Source organism: Hydractinia symbiolongicarpus, chromosome 5 (genome assembly GCF_029227915.1).
Source record: "Hydractinia symbiolongicarpus strain clone_291-10 chromosome 5, HSymV2.1, whole genome shotgun sequence".
In the NCBI taxonomy this organism is placed as follows: domain Eukaryota; kingdom Metazoa; phylum Cnidaria; class Hydrozoa; order Anthoathecata; family Hydractiniidae; genus Hydractinia; species Hydractinia symbiolongicarpus.
This window is the reverse complement of record NC_079879.1, coordinates 5048143-5067140: the sequence shown is the minus strand read 5'-3', so window position 1 is coordinate 5067140 and position 18998 is coordinate 5048143. Positions and strand designations below refer to the sequence as shown.

The 18998-nt window shown below is 31.1% G+C and overlaps 1 protein-coding gene across 1 annotated transcript; it reads left to right on the top strand.

The window, feature by feature from the left end:
• The first annotated feature begins 89 nt into the window (after window positions 1–89).
• On the top strand, window positions 90–18662 carry LOC130644324 (AP-5 complex subunit beta-1-like). Its single transcript, XM_057449876.1, has 35 exons — window positions 90–177; window positions 3417–3563; window positions 3771–3836; window positions 4537–4565; window positions 4816–4891; window positions 5191–5235; window positions 5381–5428; window positions 6514–6585; window positions 6889–6966; window positions 7120–7166; window positions 7270–7288; window positions 7528–7620; window positions 8024–8062; window positions 8510–8584; window positions 8734–8792; window positions 9456–9540; window positions 10160–10238; window positions 10347–10403; window positions 10751–10901; window positions 11118–11201; window positions 11368–11497; window positions 11798–11930; window positions 12095–12142; window positions 12711–12769; window positions 12849–12915; window positions 13251–13326; window positions 13534–13592; window positions 13858–13937; window positions 14664–14748; window positions 15129–15182; window positions 15846–15906; window positions 16275–16383; window positions 16620–16681; window positions 16906–17000; window positions 17591–18662. The coding sequence occupies exons 2-35, from the start codon at window positions 3432–3434 to the stop codon at window positions 17743–17745; spliced, it is 2607 nt and encodes an 868-aa protein (XP_057305859.1). The 5' UTR covers window positions 90–177; window positions 3417–3431; the 3' UTR covers window positions 17746–18662.
• Window positions 18663–18998: the final 336 nt, after the last annotated feature.

Below are 18998 nucleotides of genomic sequence, written 5' to 3'. Positions count from 1 at the left end.
ACACAGGTCATCAGCGCTCGCTGATAAGAACGTGCGGCATTCCATCTAGATTAGATATCCATTTTTACCATGACTAACCTCACAAATATCGTGAGATATACCCTGTCTATTATTTTCGGGAGGGGCTATGGCTTAGATGCGGAGTTCTGGAGTATTTAATGCTCATTTTGAGCTACGGTAAGAAAAATTATGCTGGGTCTCCTGGCTACACACAAACCCCCTAATCTCCAAACCTAAATTCCTCTAGATAGATAGATAGATAGATGTGCATATTTTACATGGCTAGCCTCACAAATATCGAGGGATATACCCTGTCTATTATTTCCAGGAGGGGCCATGGCTTAGATGGAGAGTCCTAGAGTATTTAATGCTCATTTTGAGCTACGCAGACCCAATTAGTAGGGCCCACGCTCTACTAGACAACTCCCGGCAACATCCAACGGCCCACACAGTGTGCCATCTCCCCAATTTCCCTCACATGGCTTGGGTTAACCCGGGGTTATGGTAACATTCACTCACCCATGTTGAATCGCCGTCAAGAGGAATCGAACCCTGGTCTCCCGCACAGAGTACGAAAGCTATAACCACTAATCTACGGCGATGAATACAACTTTAAAATTTTGCAATTTAAAGTTGTATTCATCGCCGTAGATTAGTGGTTATAGCTTTCGTACTCTGTGCAGGAGACCAGGGTTTGATTCCTCTTGACGGCGATTCAACATGGACGAGTGAATGTTACCATAGCCCCGGGTTAACCCAAGCCATGTGAGGGAAATTGGGGAGATGGCACACTGTGTGGGCCGTTGGATGTTGCCGGGAGTTGTCTAGTAGAGCGTGGGCCCTACTAATTGGGTCTGCGTAGCTCAAAATGAGCATTAAATACTCTAGGACTCTCCATCTAAGCCATGGCCCCTCCTGGAAATAATAGACAGGGTATATCCCTCGATATTTGTGAGGCTAGCCATGTAAAATATGCACATCTATCTATCTATCTATCTATCTATCTATCTATCTATCTATCTATCTATCTATCTATCTATCTATCTATCTATCTATCTATCTATCTATCTATCTATCTATCTATCTATCTATCTATCTATCTATCTATCTATCTATCTATCTATCTATCTATCTATCTATCTATCTATCTATCTATCTATCTATCTATCTATCTATCTATCTATCTATCTATCTATCTATCTATCTATCTATCTATCTATCTATCTATCTATCTATCTATCTATCTATCTATCTATCTATCTATCTATCTATCTATCTATCTATCTATCTATCTATCTATCTATCTATCTATCTATCTATCTATCTATCTATCTATCTATCTATCTATCTATCTATCTATCTATCTATCTATCTATCTATCTATCTATCTATCTATCTATCTATCTATCTATCTATCTATCTATCTATCTATCTATCTATCTATCTATCTATCTATCTATCTATCTATCTATCTATCTATCTATCTATCTATCTATCTATCTATCTATCTATCTATCTATCTATCTATCTATCTATCTATCTATCTATCTATCTATCTATCTATCTATCTATCTATCTATCTATCTATCTATCTATCTATCTATCTATCTATCTATCTATCTATCTATCTATCCTGTTTACTTAGTCACATATCTCACATACATATATATTCATGGTTGTTCTTGTGATCAGATGTGTTACCTTTATTTTGGTATTTTTTAATTTTAATCTTTGTCAGCAAAAAAATATCATGAAATGTCTTAGGAAAAATCATTAAAGTACAGTTAGAAAAGGTTTCAGTATAAGGTCTTGTAAAACAACTAAAAGTGACAAATTTGTAGTGGAGTAACAAAATTTATTAACATAAATACTTTACTCCCAATTACAAGGATGGAACCCATCTGAGTAATTTAAAGCTTGGGGTTTTTTGTGAAGTTTAAGGTTTTTTAAAAAAATGGGCAAATATATATAGCTATCTAAAGTTTTAGGTTTGTAAATATCCTAAGTCTGGTGTACAGGAATGTTATATTTCTGGTGTATTAAAGTATAAATGTAACGATGGTGTAGGAAATGGTCTATGTAATCCATTGACCTAAACCAACAAAAAGATAACAGATCTAAAAGTGGATAGCAATATTTACAAAGCAAACACAGTTTAAAGTGATTTTCGTTTATCTATTGGTGTTTTCTTGAACGAAAATTTCAGTTTGATGTGCCAATGTAAAATTTCCAATAATAATGGTTATTGTTTTGGTGTCTGTTGTTAAAACTTTAGTAAGGGATACTTACAGTATTTTATAAAAAGCCATGTAGCTAGAGAGATTCCGGGGGCCTTTTAGATAACCCTCTGCTCTCCTTATAACAATATCTCCTCCTTCATAAGTAGTCCTCTAAGAAATTCAGATCCCCTTAAGGAATGCTTTAAGAATTCTGATACAACTAATTTAATGTTAAAAATTCTGTTATATATATGCCTAAAAAGATTCCAATTATATATAAAGGGGCTGTATTTTCCAACATTAAGGACAAGCATGTGAATTTTGGATGGGAAACTGTCATCTTCAAAAATAAATTGTATATATATTGTGTATATGCATAAAACCATTGAGATCGCTGGGTTCAAATTAGCAGTTTGCAATTCGCAATTTGCAAATCGAAATGCCATTTTTGCGGATCACTTTGTAAAGAAAATGATAAAATTGTGAATGGAATAAGCAGCGATAGAAATGCTTTTTTAGATCGCGTTTTAAAAATTTAAGAACGAAGAACGGCCATTGCATTTTAAAAATTTTTTAGATCGCATTTTAAAAGTTTAAGAACGAAAAGCGGTGATAGAAATGCTTTTTTTAGATCCTATTGTGTTTTTGAATAAAAGCAATTATTTTTGCAAGTTGAGCGTACATGCACGCTTTTATCTGGGCAGTACTGTAAACTGCATTTTACTACAACACTCATGTTTGAAACAAACATATTTTTTGTGAAAGCGACTTTAATCAGTATACTGTATTTAACTTATGTTGTATATAATGTTCATGAAAACTGGTTAAGAACCTCTGAAACATTAATTACATTTTGAATATTTTGTTACAGCATGCTATAAAAATAAACTTATTTCATTTTTGCAACATTATTGCGTCTATCAGAGACAAGAGAGTTAAAACTGAGAGAGTCGCTAGTTCAGACGCTCAGTTCTCGTGTTTGGGGTTCATGAGTTTTAACGACCCCCACTTGTTTCCAACAAAAAAATAGGTTACATCTAGATAGTAGTTTACCTCGACAGAGTGCTGAAATTTTTGCAAACCAACTTTACTTTTCTAATTCGAACCCTGGATCAAAAAGTAAGTTAGTAGAATTTGCCAATAAAATAGTATATAATAATAAAATCTATGTAAACGTGAACTTGTAATTTATCTTAGATTAATTCTATTAGAATGGAGAACGAAGAAAAATATATTAAAACTACAATCATCTGGGAACGGAGATTAAAAAAGTTTTCAAAGCATCTTGAAATGTCTTTACTTGATGTAGAATTTAACAAAGAAATGCTTTTTGATGCTTTACAGGTATATGTTATTTTATAAAAAGTATTATGTTGAAAAAAAAAACATTCTCCCAAAAATTACTTGGTTTTGCAATGGGTAAGAAACCCTGAATTAACAGTCCAGGAAGTTGCTTCAGTTGGTTTGCAAAAATTAAATACTGTGGGTTAAACTGTTTAGATAATATCCAAAAGTGTATCAAATGATGATTGTATTTTTTTTTCATTTTAGGATTTATTTTCAGAGAATGTATCTGTTGATATGAAAATTCAGTTAGTATTGTTTGTACAACAACAGGTAAGAAAAGCATAAAAAATCATTAGGTTTTAAATTAGATTCAGAAATCAATATCTTCTTAGCATTATTATTTACTGTTAATCTAGTGGATTCAGGTTTTTGTGAATCAGTTCTTATATGTAAAATCTTATAAACAGAAGAGTGTGACGTTGTTAACAAGAAGTACTGTAAGAGATTTCAACATCAGGTTTCTTCATTGTTTTACAAATAGAAATAATAGAACAGATCCAGGATCAAGTTTATTATGAAATTTTGGGGGTTAAAAATGTGTAATGTGATTAAAGATTGTATTTTATTTTTTTTACCCTCTGGTAATCACTTAGGAATATAAATAAATTATTCCAATAGCACGACACGAAAATATGTCATAAAAAACTTTGGCTGTTCACGATAATCATGTTTTCCATATAAAACTATGTACAAAGAAGGAGAAAACCACTTAGACAGAGAAACATTGGAAAATATTTGTTTCTGAAATGTTTAGATGTCAATACTAATTACTCGAGCTTGAAACCTTGAGATCATGTATAGAATCATGTTTATTCAATGATGATTAAAGAAAAATTAGGTTTTAAATGTTTTCTGATGACCTCATCAATGTGGCGGTCGATGATATAAGATTTCCTTTTTGTTGCAATTGTCAAAAACTTGTCAACAGCATCCAGTAGTGGCACTCTTTGTACTTTTTTTTTTCGTTTAGGTTGATTTGCTGATAAATGATGCAGACAGGTGATTGTACTTTGTTGCTAAAAACTTAACATATTTTCTAACATTTATTTAGCACCGGTTGTTACATTCTTTAATAAGCATAGGAATATTTCTGACAGAGTTTGTAAGTATTTTGTAAGTATTTCCAAGAAGTTGTGACAAAGCAACAAAAAAAACTATTTTCAAAGAAAGATTTCATTGATTTTGAAGTAGAAAGTCCTGGTTATCTTTCGGATACCTAACACATTTTTATGTCAATATCATGTTTTAGTGCTGAGCAAGTCTTTGGTTCTCTTCTCAATATTTACCGCTATCCTGGAAATCACTTGATCTTATTAAAATCTGAAGTAAGTAAAACATTTTTGAATTTTAATTGATGTGAATGATATTACTATCTAAGGTTCCTATGAAGTTTTTGTCTAATTTCTATGAATATTTACTTTGCCATAGTATGCTCTTTTTTAGACTAAATGTTACTATACCATGATATATAAAAAAAACAAGGATACTAGTTTCTCTGATTATTAATTGTCACTTGCAAAAGTGTATTGTGTTAGCAAGTGCTTATCATTTTGAGAGCTTGCTTTTATGATGGTTAATGTGTTGATAAAGTAGGGGATTATTTCAAAATCATTTTTGATTTTAGATATTGGTTGCTCTCACTGTTATATTCATTCAGTTTGACTTAATGGTAAATTTTATTTTATTATTTGTTTTAAACTAACCTACTCAACAGAGTATTTACCAAAAAATGTCTATATTCGTTCACTAGAAAGGTGCATCTTTTTCTGTTCATTTATATTGCTAGATTATAAGCTGTTTTTTTTGTCTTCTAGGATAGTCATGCAGATTTTATCACAATGTTGTGTGACATCATTCTTCGGGTATGAATAATATTTTTCTCCGTTTTTATTATTATTGTATTTATTGCAATGATCAGTTTCATTCAATTTATACTTCATACTTATACGTTAATATATAATAGTTCAATAGTTAGACTGTGTAAATTACTGACTTTAGCAGGGTGATTATCTGTAGTAAAATCTGTTACTTCAATCGAAAAACTTTTGCAAGTTTAAAACCTCACAATTTTTTTTAGATTTTCCTGAATGCTTGAATTAAAAAAATCATAGTATCTGAAATTAGAAGTTGTGTGCAAAATAAACTCTTGAATTGTTTACGTAGAAAAAAAATTATGTTTGAAAGAAATGTCCTACAGAGGATGGGTTTTTTGTTTTTATCAGATTTTTATGAATACACAATGCAACAACTTTTCTTTTTTTGATTGGCCTAAATTGTTTATGATAGAAAAGGAAAAAATCCAATTATGTAATTATTTCCAAGTTTAAAGACAAATTTACCAATATAAAGGTAAAGACTAACCCCCTTATTAGTGACTAATAAGGGGGTCTTGTACTTGGAATGTGGATTGTATGATAAAAACCTTGCAGATAACATGTTTATCTTCATGCAGCACGTTCAAGCTGATGTTTTTATATGGTTAACACAAACAGAGCTAGTTCCAGTGGTTTTTTAAAACTTCTTTATATGAGCTGTGTAGTTTATAATTAAAATTTGCAATTACTTATGAAAAAAAAAATATCTGAAAAATGAAATATTTAATAAAGTGTGCAACCACAAAAAACAAACCTGAGGAAGAAAAAAATATTTAATTTGTGTTAAATATAATAACTAAAAAGGCTTTAGAACAACATATAAACTTCTAAGATTTTGTAAAGTAGACTGATATAGTAACAACACTATTGTAAGTTTAACCATTAGCTGTGTAAAAAAATCTACTTCACTAGAGCGACAAACAGTTACAAGGAGATGATGTCAGCTACTTGTTAAAAACATTTTTTTTATATTTATATGTTTTAAGTATAGTCCTGAAACTTTTATGGATCTTCTGTTTGTGTTTTTTCTTAAGAGTTTTTTTTTAGCAATTACATTTGTTTTTTGTTTTTAGGTAAATTCTGGTCAACCATTAATAAGAAAAACCTCTAGTGAATGTTTGTGTATGCTAGAAGAAGCCTATGAGGTATTCTAAAAAATACATTTTATGTCTCTCAACGAAAGCATGTATGTAGATTAAAGTTTTAGAAGAATCGCTGTTTGAATTTAGAATAAAAAGATTGTAATAAGGTTTTCCGGGTTCAAGCAAAAATGGTTAAACGCAAAATATAAAAGGCTGTGCATTAATAAATAAGTGGAGTGAAGGAAAATAATTTAAAACAAATAAATCAGAAATTGTTTTCCATTTTTGACAATTAATTTTGCATAGTATATCAATCTAACTTAAAGATACACTTTGCAGTGGATGGTTATGCTTTATTATCTCTAGGGAATTTTGTGTGAACAGCTGCAAAGTTTCCTGGCAACATCCATTGAAGAAAGATCATTTGCATCCAATAGTCATCTGGTTAGAATTTATTTGTGTTTTAATTTGTAATATAGTGACTTAAGAAAAATCTAATCTAAAATAATCCGAAGAAAAACGCAACTAGTATTGCAATTCATACACTGTCCTTTGTGTTATTTGTCATAAAAAATATTTTCATAAATCTTATTTTAGATTTTAGTTGGGTGTATATTTAATCATGCAATGCAAAAAATGCAGAGGTTAGTTTAACTTTGTCAACTAGTCTTCATCAATGCAAAGCTTGACTATATAGAAAAGTAAATGTTGGCTATGTCATTTAAATTATTATGTTTTTATTCTTAGCAATAAAGAAGCAGACAAGGTAATTCATATTTTATGTATTTTCCCCTTGGTATTTGCTTTATATTAGTTTCAGGTCTTTTTTACATTTGTGTGTGATAAAAATTGTAGCAAAAATAAACTTAGAAACAGTCTAAAAAAAGAAGAAAAACCTTCAGATTATTTTGCCAGTAAACCTGTGTCTTGTGCATCTGCAACTTGTTACTAGCGAGTTCCCATTTTTGTTTTCGCAGTTTATTTTTTTATTTTATTGTTTCCAAGGTGTGTAGCTTTGATGTAAGCAAGTGTTCATTATATTTGATCAAACAAATGAGCACTCTTTCTCCAACAGGCTTGCTTCAACTTGTACCAAAGGTATGTTAAAGATTGATATATCTATTATTTAAAGAATATAAATGATTTCTTTGATATCTTAAGAATTGAAGAAGGTGATAGTGTCTCAAATCTGCATGTATTTTAAACATGTCCATAACAGTCTTAACACAAAAACATTTGGTTGGTTGGTTTTGCGTAATAGGACTAATCGAGAAAGGTCGACTTTATTGTCTTTGCTATAGTAATGCCTATATTTTGAACCTTCTTCGCTATACAAAAAATGTTATAATAACTTTATAACAAATGGAAATTAAACATGCATATCAAAAATTTACCCAAATCCCAGAGTTTTGCTTACAACTATTTTATGCTTTATGGAAGTCACACCAAATGTTCACACCACATACGTTAATTGATAATTAGCATGATTTTATTTTTTAAGGTGCTGCCATATTTAGAAAAAAGTAAAATTCCAAAATTGGTAAGATTTTGTTGATACAAATTTTTTGTATTTGCTAATATTATTAAAGACAAGTGATGGAGTGTTCACATTTCAGTGTAAGATATGGCTAAATTCAAGTCACAACAGACACCATGACTAATTAAATTGAACTTTCTGCTTAGCATGAGTGTAATTGGTGTCCAAGCAATCATTTATTTGTGTGGTGACTGTTCTTGTCTTACTTTAATCAAATGAAAAGTTTAAATGCACTATGATCCCCTTTAGCAGGTTGGGTAAGCAAACATAAAGCATTTTAAAAAATCATTCTAAAAAACGTACAATAAATTGATTTATCATATTGATATAATTGTTTACAGTTTTTCTTCTAGTGACAATGCATGTAGGGAACGCTTTACAGATGTTGTTTTTTTTGATAATGACATATAGTAAATATGTCAGTGGCTTGTGATTGTTGATACTTTTAAGGTTCTTGGGACACTCCTAATGTACTCCAGTCAATCGTGGAATTTAGCACTAATCTACGTTTCAGTGTTTATGCAGGTAATAAATTTTTATTTGACTATAAATTTATTGTAATCAAGAAATTTAATTTTTAAATGTGTGTATCATTGTGGAGTTAAGTTTTGTTATAATTTTTGTTTTGTTCGTCATTAATTTTATATTCATCTCACAGTTAAATGTTTTTTTAGAACAACTATCCATCTTTATTTCAACAACTTGATGAAACCTGGCTGATGTCTGTTCTTATGTAAGTTAAAAAAAAAGAGATACATCGAGACTATACTCACTGTCGCAGAGATTTGATGATTCTTTGTTTGCAATTAAGTTCTTTTGTCACAAGACTGTCATACTCGGGTCTAACAATGTGCTAATGTCGCAGGATATAGGCGCTTAAGAAACATGTTGTGTTTGTGGGGTAGCACAACTGTTCTGAAGCTTTTATACTCTTTTTTATGCATCATACTTGTTCAATTTTGAATTTGAATTTTTTTCTCTTTTAAATATTTGTTAATAAACGTCACAACATGCATATCTTACAGCTCTTGTGCTACATTTGTGACACAACGGTGACACAATGAATTTTTTTCTCGATGGAAACCAAGCTTTTGGACTTTGTAGGTGTGATACTGTTAATGTGCATCTTGGTCTTGATAGTATGTCAATCCTGAATCACAAATTCATCTTTTTTAAAAGAAACTTAACTGCTAAACCAGTAAAGTATTTGCTCAAAAGTACACTGATTAAAAGGGGACATGCAGAGTACAAATTTCACAACATTAAGAAACATACTGATAAAAAACATTGCTTTTGTTTGGATTAACTATATACTTATTCCGCCTGGAGATTAATATTTCACTAAAAATTAATCGCTTGCAAGATTTACTCTGTTGCGCATTCTTTTGTTGTATAGGAAACTTTTGATGTTAAAGGAACTACAGCAGCTGCCTTATGAGCAAAGACAAATAGTAACATATTGGATTGAAAACTATATACAGGTTAGTTTGTATAAACTTCTTTTCTTTACTGTGGCTGACACCTTTGGACGCATGCGAAAATGACCAATGAATAGCAAAAATATTTTTAAAAAATGTACCATGTGCATGCCTTTGTGTCCACCAAAAATAAACGTTGTAATATATATATCCGGTATCGTTTAACTTTTTTTCAAAACCGAAAAAAGTATTGCTAAATATGTTGCCAGATATTCATTTATTATTTCTTGTAGCAGGGTAGTGTAATGAGTATAACAGTAGGTCTGAATCAAGAGCTGATTACCTGCAATACAGCGAAACAAACTTGTTTTGGGATGTGTATAAAAGTAATACAGCAGCAGTTCTATAATTTAAACCTCCCCCAGTACCGAAAATCTCTTTTAAGTTATTGAGATTTCGAATTATAGGATGTTGGACCATTTGCAAAAAGTTTTTTCATCTTGAATGTTTCCAGTTAGTATTTATTCAATCAAATATTTTAGTCAGAATTTTAGGTCAAGAATGGCTGTAATCATCAATTTATTTACACCTGGAGTAAAAAAAGTTATTCTACATTTTTCCTAAATATATTTAGTTGTTTGTTTTTTGACGTTTTAAATCAATTTACCATTTGTATTTGTAGAGACTTCCAAATGAGTTAAAAGTTCCAGCAAGTTTGCATGCATTTCCAATATTGGAACCAACTATTTATGATTGTTATGGTATGACACATCTTTCTTTATAATTCAAAAGGGAAAAATAAATCTACAGTGGAAGCATTTATACACGTCACCTATTGTCATGAAATTTGTTTTTCTTCGTTTTTAAAGATATCTTTAACTCTAAGCTGGACTGCTTGGCACATATTACACAACACACATCATCAAGTAAGTTGACAGCTTTATATTTCAATATGTGATGTGTAATACATGTATTTCCTACAGTTTTTATAGTGCATGTAAAACAAGATTATAGGCAATCAGACTTTTTTAAATATTATTGTGTAATGTATTTGTTTCTTGAAGGACTAGCTTTTTTTTATAAGAATCATTTCGACAAACCTTTCTTTAAGAATTGTAACATTCCTGATTTTGGAAATTTAATATTAAAACCTTGCTAGTTCTTTTAAGTAGTTTCCCCACCTTCCTAAAATTTTGAAAAATGCAAAATGTAAATTGGCTACTAAATTTTACTATTAAGTTACTGTTGTAATATTGATATACAAACTTTTTAGAATGGTCGCTCACAACACAAACTAATATATTTAATGGTATGGTCAGTCATGCAAGGCATACAAAAACTTGTAAAGAAACAGCAGTTTTGTTTCATGGACTGTATCAGTTATACAAACATGGCGAGGGTCAGTTTAAAGAAAAAATATTAAAGTAATTCCTTTGTTTTCCTTTTATTTTTTTGTATTCATTTGTTTCTATTTTTAAATTCTTAAGCGGAAAGTTTATAAAAGGATTTTAGTTGCCTTAGTTAAGTTTTGCAGAATACTTTTTCAGAGAATTTGTTTTGTAACAACATTTCTATCCAATATTTGTTGAAGTGGTTATATAAAAGGCTGTATGTTCACACTGGTGACTTTATAATTTCAGACTGGTTGAAGATCTTACAGTATATACGTTACGTGTCGTTCCGAGCACTATCGATTTTTGTGACAAAATTAATCTTGACGAAAGGTAGCTATTACTGGCTCGAAAATTTAAAATGATGTGTGTTTGTTTTGGTAAACAAATTTGAGATTTAAACCATGTTGTGACATTTTGACCCCTGATCGAAATCCAAGACTGTGTCTTAGCAGCCAATCATTGCATTTAAACAATATCTTTTGTTTGTTTGTTTTAGTTCCAACGTGCTTCTTAAAAGTATCACTCAACATCTCCTAAGATTCAACGTGAAAGATATCTTAAATAACTTGAAATACTACCTTTCAATGATTGAAAAAGTAGCACTGGCACCTGATATATGCCCCATGGTACTTGTTGTCATTTACGTAGTAGCTATATTTTATATATATCAATGATATATCGTGATTGGTGATATATAGATCAACGACTTATGTGCATGTAAAGTTTTAAACATAACACTCATCAAAAGTTTTGCAATTTGTTGTGCTTGTCGACTGCGGTTACATGTCTATATAAGTCTGCTTCGTGTTTATATAGGCCTGCATTAATATGGGATGCACTATGCCACGTATTTTATATATACATCTTTTAAATGTCTGTTCTATATGTGGATATATGCTTATGTATGTTTATTTTATATACACTAGCTCATCATTGAAAAATTAAAGCACATTTCAAGAACTGCGCAAATGAAAAACTGTAGTTGGAAAAATGGAAACCTACTGCTTTCTGTTTGTAAAAACATATTGAAAACATCGAAAATGCCGCAAGTTAAATATGGTAAGGATTGCGGCCAATCATAAAACGTTCTGGAAATTCATCTTGGAAAAGGGCTATATTTTACCTGAGTGAAAAAAATTAAAAAAGAAATAAAGTCATTTATATAATCTTTTGTATAAATTCATTGTAATCTTTTGACTTCTGTTACGACTTTCTTTTTTCAGATGTGGCTTGCTTACTATGGAACATCTCACAATCTTTTCACAACAACAGTATCCTTTTTAATATTTGTTATTTTCTTACGTCTTTTTTTATTGTTACTAAGAGACTTGTAAGGGGATATACCTCACTAGCCTCTGTATCACTAGCCTGTGTACAGTTACATTTACGCAATACGCAATAATAAACATAGGTTGTTTTATAGTTGAGTCTGTCTCTATAAGAATAGTAAAATAATATTTTGTCTGTCCATTTGTGTGCCCATTACACAACACTTTTCTTGCTGACAGCAAGAAAGGTGTTGTGCAATGGGCACACGAAATAGCGTGTAATTTAAAGATAGGCGACCCCGTGGATATTTCTACACAAAATTTCACGCACAATGGTACCACAAATATCGAGACGCATGAAATGCGGTATAAAAAGAACGGGTGAATCGGTGGATTTTTCACGGGCCACCAACTAGTCTCTATAATAATGACCGTATTTTGTCCGTCTGTCTGCAAAAAAAGTGTCGTGCAACTTGCTCACATAATAGCGTGTAATTTAATGACGGACGACCCTGTGGATTTTTCCACGGTTAACGGCTAGTATAACAATATTCCTTGACGTAATTGGCAGATCTCTGTGACAGAGCACTGTTTACATATCTCATCATTGGGAACATATCGCCTGAATATGTATGTTTATTATCTGAATTGCAGTACCTTTTTTTATTGTTCTTCCTCGTGTAATAATGCATGTTTTTGTGTGTTTTAGTATGAAAACATCCTCTTGTCATCAAACCACTCATGTAAGACTGATGAGGGTGGTACTAATTTAATCGGTGAGTTATTTAGATTGATAAAATTAGGTATGTTGCGACATCTAGCTTGTACTGGCAGAAAAAATCTGTTTATAGCACACTTTTATCCCGGTTGAAGATTTCAGCCCTGTTTGATTTTTCAGCTCGGCTATGAGTTGCAGATAAATAACTATGAATAGGACTGCATCCAGCCCTATTAAAACTTGGTCTTTAAATTTAAACTGTTAAGCAACTCTAATTCCACCAAGCTTGTACAAATGTAGCATGGCGATATATACCATGATCCTAGTGAAATTCAGGATTTTTGCTTAAACTAATTTCCGAAAAGTTACAATTCAACATTACATCTTTCATAGTTACTTCCAACCCTTCGACATCCGAAAGTTCGCTTCTTATCACTCCAGCCAAAACAAACTTTCTATCATTCACACTGTAAGTATATCGTGCCATGATCGTACCTCGGCCAAATATATCTTAGTCCTCCAACTTGTAGAAGTTTTACAGCTTTGTTGTTAAGTTGCGAAGATTTCTACCGGAGAAGATATCTGGATAACGCAATAGCCAAAAGGTTGTCTAACTAATCAGATTGCTTTTGGAAGGCTGATTTTAGTGTGAGTGTTAAAGCCGTTTCTTTTTTAGATTACCTCAATCTGAGGAGTTATGTCGAGGGAATACATTAACCGTTAATGCTACTGAAGGTATCGCATTATAAATGTTATATCAAATAAACATTGTACTTTGGTTTAGTTAAGCAACCATTCGCAATGTGTAAGCGTCTTAAAAGAAACTTTTAAAACTAAACCACGAATATAGGAGACCTATATACTATGTAGGTTATTTTAAACAACCTAGGGTGTGTAGAAAGGGGGGGGGGGGGGGTAGGAATTTTTCCCGCTCATTCCTTCGATCATTTATTTGTTACTTTCTTCTCTTAAAGCTACAACGAGTTTTGATTTTTTTTAGATCTATTAACAGCGTATCATGCAGCCATGAAAGCAACAGAATTCGATAGTGATATTACTCACACGTTTTCCCTAGAATTTGTAAGTTGCTTGTATTAAATTTGTTTCCATGCCAACACAAGTAGCCTATGACCCACAAGACGAAACATGGTATCGCGAACACGATACTTTATATCAACATTTTATTGATACTGCGGTAGTAGTTTATTTGAAATTACAAAAGGGTCTGTAGGGAAATTTAGAAAGTTATTTGAATCTTGGCTTTTTTTCTGTTTAGGATAAACGTATTTTATAACAAACTTAATCGTAGCCTACCAATAACTCTTAAATTATACGTTTTTTGATGGTATAATTCTGACACTCGCGTTGCATGGTATCTTCCCAAGGTTTTTCCATTCTCATGATTTCCAAATAAGTGAGAAACCAAATTCTTTAAACGTCTGGCAAAATTTCTCAAATCAATTTTCTTCTTCGGAAGGTACTTAAAACATTTTCCATAAGGGGTAAATTGAAGGTTTTTTTACAGTTATAAAATTTTGCGAAGTGATCTAGCAAAAATATATTAATATTTACCTTCGCATATTTTTATCAAAAATTTAAGGAAACTTGGCTAAATTCGCGAAAATAAAATTTCAGTGTCTGAATTGTTAGCCCCAGTGCGGGGGAAAAACCTGGAAAACCATCCCATTTTTATATTTTAATAAAATTAACATTATTAATGTTAGTTGGTTTTGTGACAGATCTCATTCTGTAAATCTCAATCTTTTCGAAATTGATAAATTTACATTTGATGTCAAAATATTTTAGGATGACAATGTGCCAGATTCTCCAGATAAATTGTTTGCTATTGAAGTTACCATAACAACATCGGGACCATTTGAAAAAATCCAAGGTAATAATTAGTATTTGAAATATATCGAAAGTTATGCTTTTTTGCAAAATAATTTATGCAAAGTTTGCTCACAACGGTGTGTTTTTACAAACGTTATTTCTTTTAAATTAAAACCCGTGTTCTGTCTCAGACACGCCAAATGCGATAAAATAAGGACAATCGAGGGGATACCGACAGGTCTCCTTCATTAAACTTTGTATTTTGTTCAAAATGGTAGCGGAATCACTACTCTGTCCAGAATATCCATGACTGGTGATAATGTGAAAAACGGAATATATAAGACAAGAGATATCGTTGATTTTCCATGGTCTAATGACTAGTATAATACTTCATCTACATTTATTGGAAGTGAGTGATTGATATCAGTGTTTTCTATGTAGGTGCATCTTGTCCTTATATGTTTAAAAAATCATTAACTGAAAACAAAACAAAAGGTAAACAAATTTAATACATTTACTAGAATTTACTAGACTGGTCGCTTTTATTTAAGAGATTATCACTTAAATGATCATTTTTGGTGCTCCTGAGAATCTGTTAACATTTGGCACTGTCAAAATTGATTTCGTCGAAAGTGCAGAAATTTAATGCAAGATAACTTATACGGAGTTTAAAATCTATTCAGTTGGTATTTCAATTGATTGGCAAATTATAATCACGTGACTGTCAGCAAGTGAAGGTGTGATTGAATCATTAGGCGAACATGATTCTTTCAATCTGTTCAAATTCTACGAAATTCAATTAAAGCGATCGAAAATTTGTTGATACAAGGTCGTTGTGCCATCAAATGTGGATTGGGAGATTAATATATAATACCCTTTAGTTAACTTGTTTACTTGCTGAGCTCTACTTATCTTACAAATATTTCAGTAAATTTTCTCTCTCCAAAAGGTCGTTTAAATTTCGTCAACCTCGCTGCTTTTTATTATGGGATGTTCTCTGAAACAAAATTTTGATTAATTTGATATTCGTTACATCAAGAAATTGACCTATAGCTAAAGGGAATATACATTTTATTCGCTAGATAGAGAAGTTCATAGTTGCTGGTGTGGAATCCAATATTTTATGTTTACTCGCAATATAAATGATTTTATTTTTAGGAGAAGTGATTACTGTCAAGTTTACACCAAGGAAACCTCAACCATCTTTGTTTGATGTTTGGTTAGTTAAATTGATGTAATTGAATGACTAGACGAATGAGTTAATGGATGAATATTTAAATGAATGCACAAATTAATAAATGAATGCACGAATGAATGAATGAATGAATGCACGAATGAATGAATGAATGAATAAATGCACAAATGAATAAATGAATGCACGAATGAATGAATGAATAAATAAATGCACGAATAAAAAAATTAACGAATTAATTTTAGCTGAACTGTCGTTCTAATTTTTTTCAATTTTTAACATGGGTATTTTTTGAACGGGCGTTAATTTGATACGCCCTTCTTGTAGTTCAGCAATCTTTTCGTACGTAGTTACTATGACTGAATGAACGAAAACAAATCGTGATTTCTTTTTAGCGTGAGTTATATGGACGATGATAACAAATGCTGTATGGTAAATTTACACCCATTCCAATTGAAATTTGAAGATCTTTTCAAACCTTTGATGGTGATAGAGGACAAGAAGGTGAAGCAAAAATATTTCGCTCTCTTGATAAGAAACTGTTATTTTTTGTTAGAAAAGGGCAGCTGGTCTCACCTAGTGAATAAATTGCATTCTTCGCCAGTTATATAGTCTTTCTATCAGGTGTCTACTTCAGAGATGTTAGCGGTTTTTATAAGACTTCGTATAGGACAAATCAATTGTCCGTCTTAGATGTCTGCTTCGGAAAAGTTTAACTGTATTTTGTTATTTTTATCAAGGATGATGAGCTGTGTCTATTTGATTCCCTTTGGAAGTACTTAACACAAGATGAAGTCTCTTCGTAAGTTCGTCTTCTAATCGTCAAATTCTTATTAAAGGTTTCATCTATCAAGTAAAAAAAAATCTCTCTTGTTGTTACAACACTGGATTGCTTCACTGTTTATATTATTTTAACTATAACACAAATTCTTTTATTTTTGCGAGACCTCAAAAATTGATTTTTACTAAGCTAACTTAGTATGCTAATTTTATTTTTGTGTTAACTTTGCTTTTTACAACTTATAGTAACAGGAAGCACACACAGTCGATACACCATCTTGGAAACACGCCACTGGAATATATAACTGAACGTTTGCGTCAGTTTGTTATAGCTAGAAAAGGTATGGTATTACCTGTTTATCGAGTGCACGTTTTTTTTCTTTATAAGAAATATCTTTATAAGAAAATGAGCCTCAAATACCTCGAAAACTTGAAAATTGAAAGAAAATCCCCAGCATGTTAAACTTTTTAAATTTTTGGAGACCTTGATATTTACATTTAGGTACTAAAACACCTTAATGTCAAAACACAACACAATCAAGTCAAATATACATCCTAACATAGATTTATCCTGAAAATAACTAAAGAAGTCTTTTTTCTTCATTAAAAATAAATGATGTATTCAATAAAATACATAACTATCACTTCACATAAAAGTATGCAACTAGTTTAGATCGAGAAAGTCAAAATTAAGGAAGAAAAATTAAGAACATTTTAAGAAAATTTCAGCCTATATTCAGATTTTTTTGCTAAGAAAATTGAGGCTCAGGTCAAAAAACTGTTTCTTATAAAAAAACACAAAAAACGTGTATACAATTAATTTTTTGCTTAAAATCATTTTATCTCAGATTTTGTTTCCATAGTAACAGCATACTTACAATGCCAGCTTTGTAATATATGCTTTCATGTACAAAACATTTCATTCATTTAGATAATCAATTATATGTTGGTATATTTCTACCTCCATCCAATCATATGCTCTTAATATTTATCTTCGATGAGGGTGTAACAAACGTCAAGATAGCGACAGACGATTACATGTTATTGGACGAGATAAATACGTTTTTAGAAGGTTTAAAAACGTGAAATAACAAATGGCTTTCGCCCCCATTAATCTTTAGAACCCAATCCCCTAGTGGTACTCCACTTTTATATTTGCAGCATTGCAACAAAATTAAATCTAGAATTGTTTTGTGAATCATGCTTTTCTTTCTCGCATATAACTAAAAAAAATTCCCTGAAGAAAAGGTTTTTATCAAATTATCGAGTGCGTGAAAGAAAGTATAGTTTTCCGAAATAAATATAAAAAAACCCTATCCGCAAAGTTTATTCTATGGATTTTTCTTTCGTCTATTGAGATGCTTAAATTAAAAAGGCTTTTTTTACAGTATACAGAACTTAGATTTCCGATTAAAAACTCTGAACTAACGCTTTATTTTGCATTTCGAATATTTATATCGGGAACAACAAAAACTGTTTTCGCACAAAATACTAAATTGCGTTCATTACCCATCGTTTTAACCAAATATTTTGGTGATTTGAGAGGTTTTCAAGGAAATACGGAGCTTTTTATTTGCGACTAACTAACATTTTCTTACTTTTTGTAGAGCTTAATTTTGCGATTAGGGTTAAAATCGCAAAAATTACTTTCTTCCCGCAAAAATTTCTTCCCTATTCAAAAAAAGTGATATGAAGTTTTATTTTTGTTCAGACTTAACATAAATATTTTCTTTAAAGTAGAAATTTACTGTCAATATAGCAGCACACATCAAAAACTTCTGACAGGTGGATGATAATACCTGTAAGAATATTCAACTTTGCCTAAGTTACTCCAAGTTGAATGAAATCCGAATAAAATATATATATAATTTATAAGAATTTTTTTTATATAGATTGTAAATATTTTTTAAAATGATAGAAACAATATGTTTTTCTGCAATATCTCGACATCCTAAAATTTAATAAATGTTCTATATTGCCTTTGAATGTCCTAAACGTATGGATGAAAAATGTCACGTGGTTGAAGATGTGATGGAATAGTTGTCTTGTATTTTTTTGTGATTTATAATTTAACTTCGTGTGTGATCAAATTCTTAGACTAGTGTTCCAGTGACTAAGTGAAAGTATACGGTCGCAAGTAATAGTTTAGTTGACGTTTTTTCTTAATAACCACTAAATTACTGCATTCCCAACCATAATTACAAAATTACAATTCTATTCAGTTATTTTTCTATTAGTATTTTCAGTTCATATCAAAGATGTCTAACGTTTAAGGTGTGTGGACTACAGTGTATAGTTCTTAAAACTAACATTTCTAGACACAATGCATACGCGCAAAC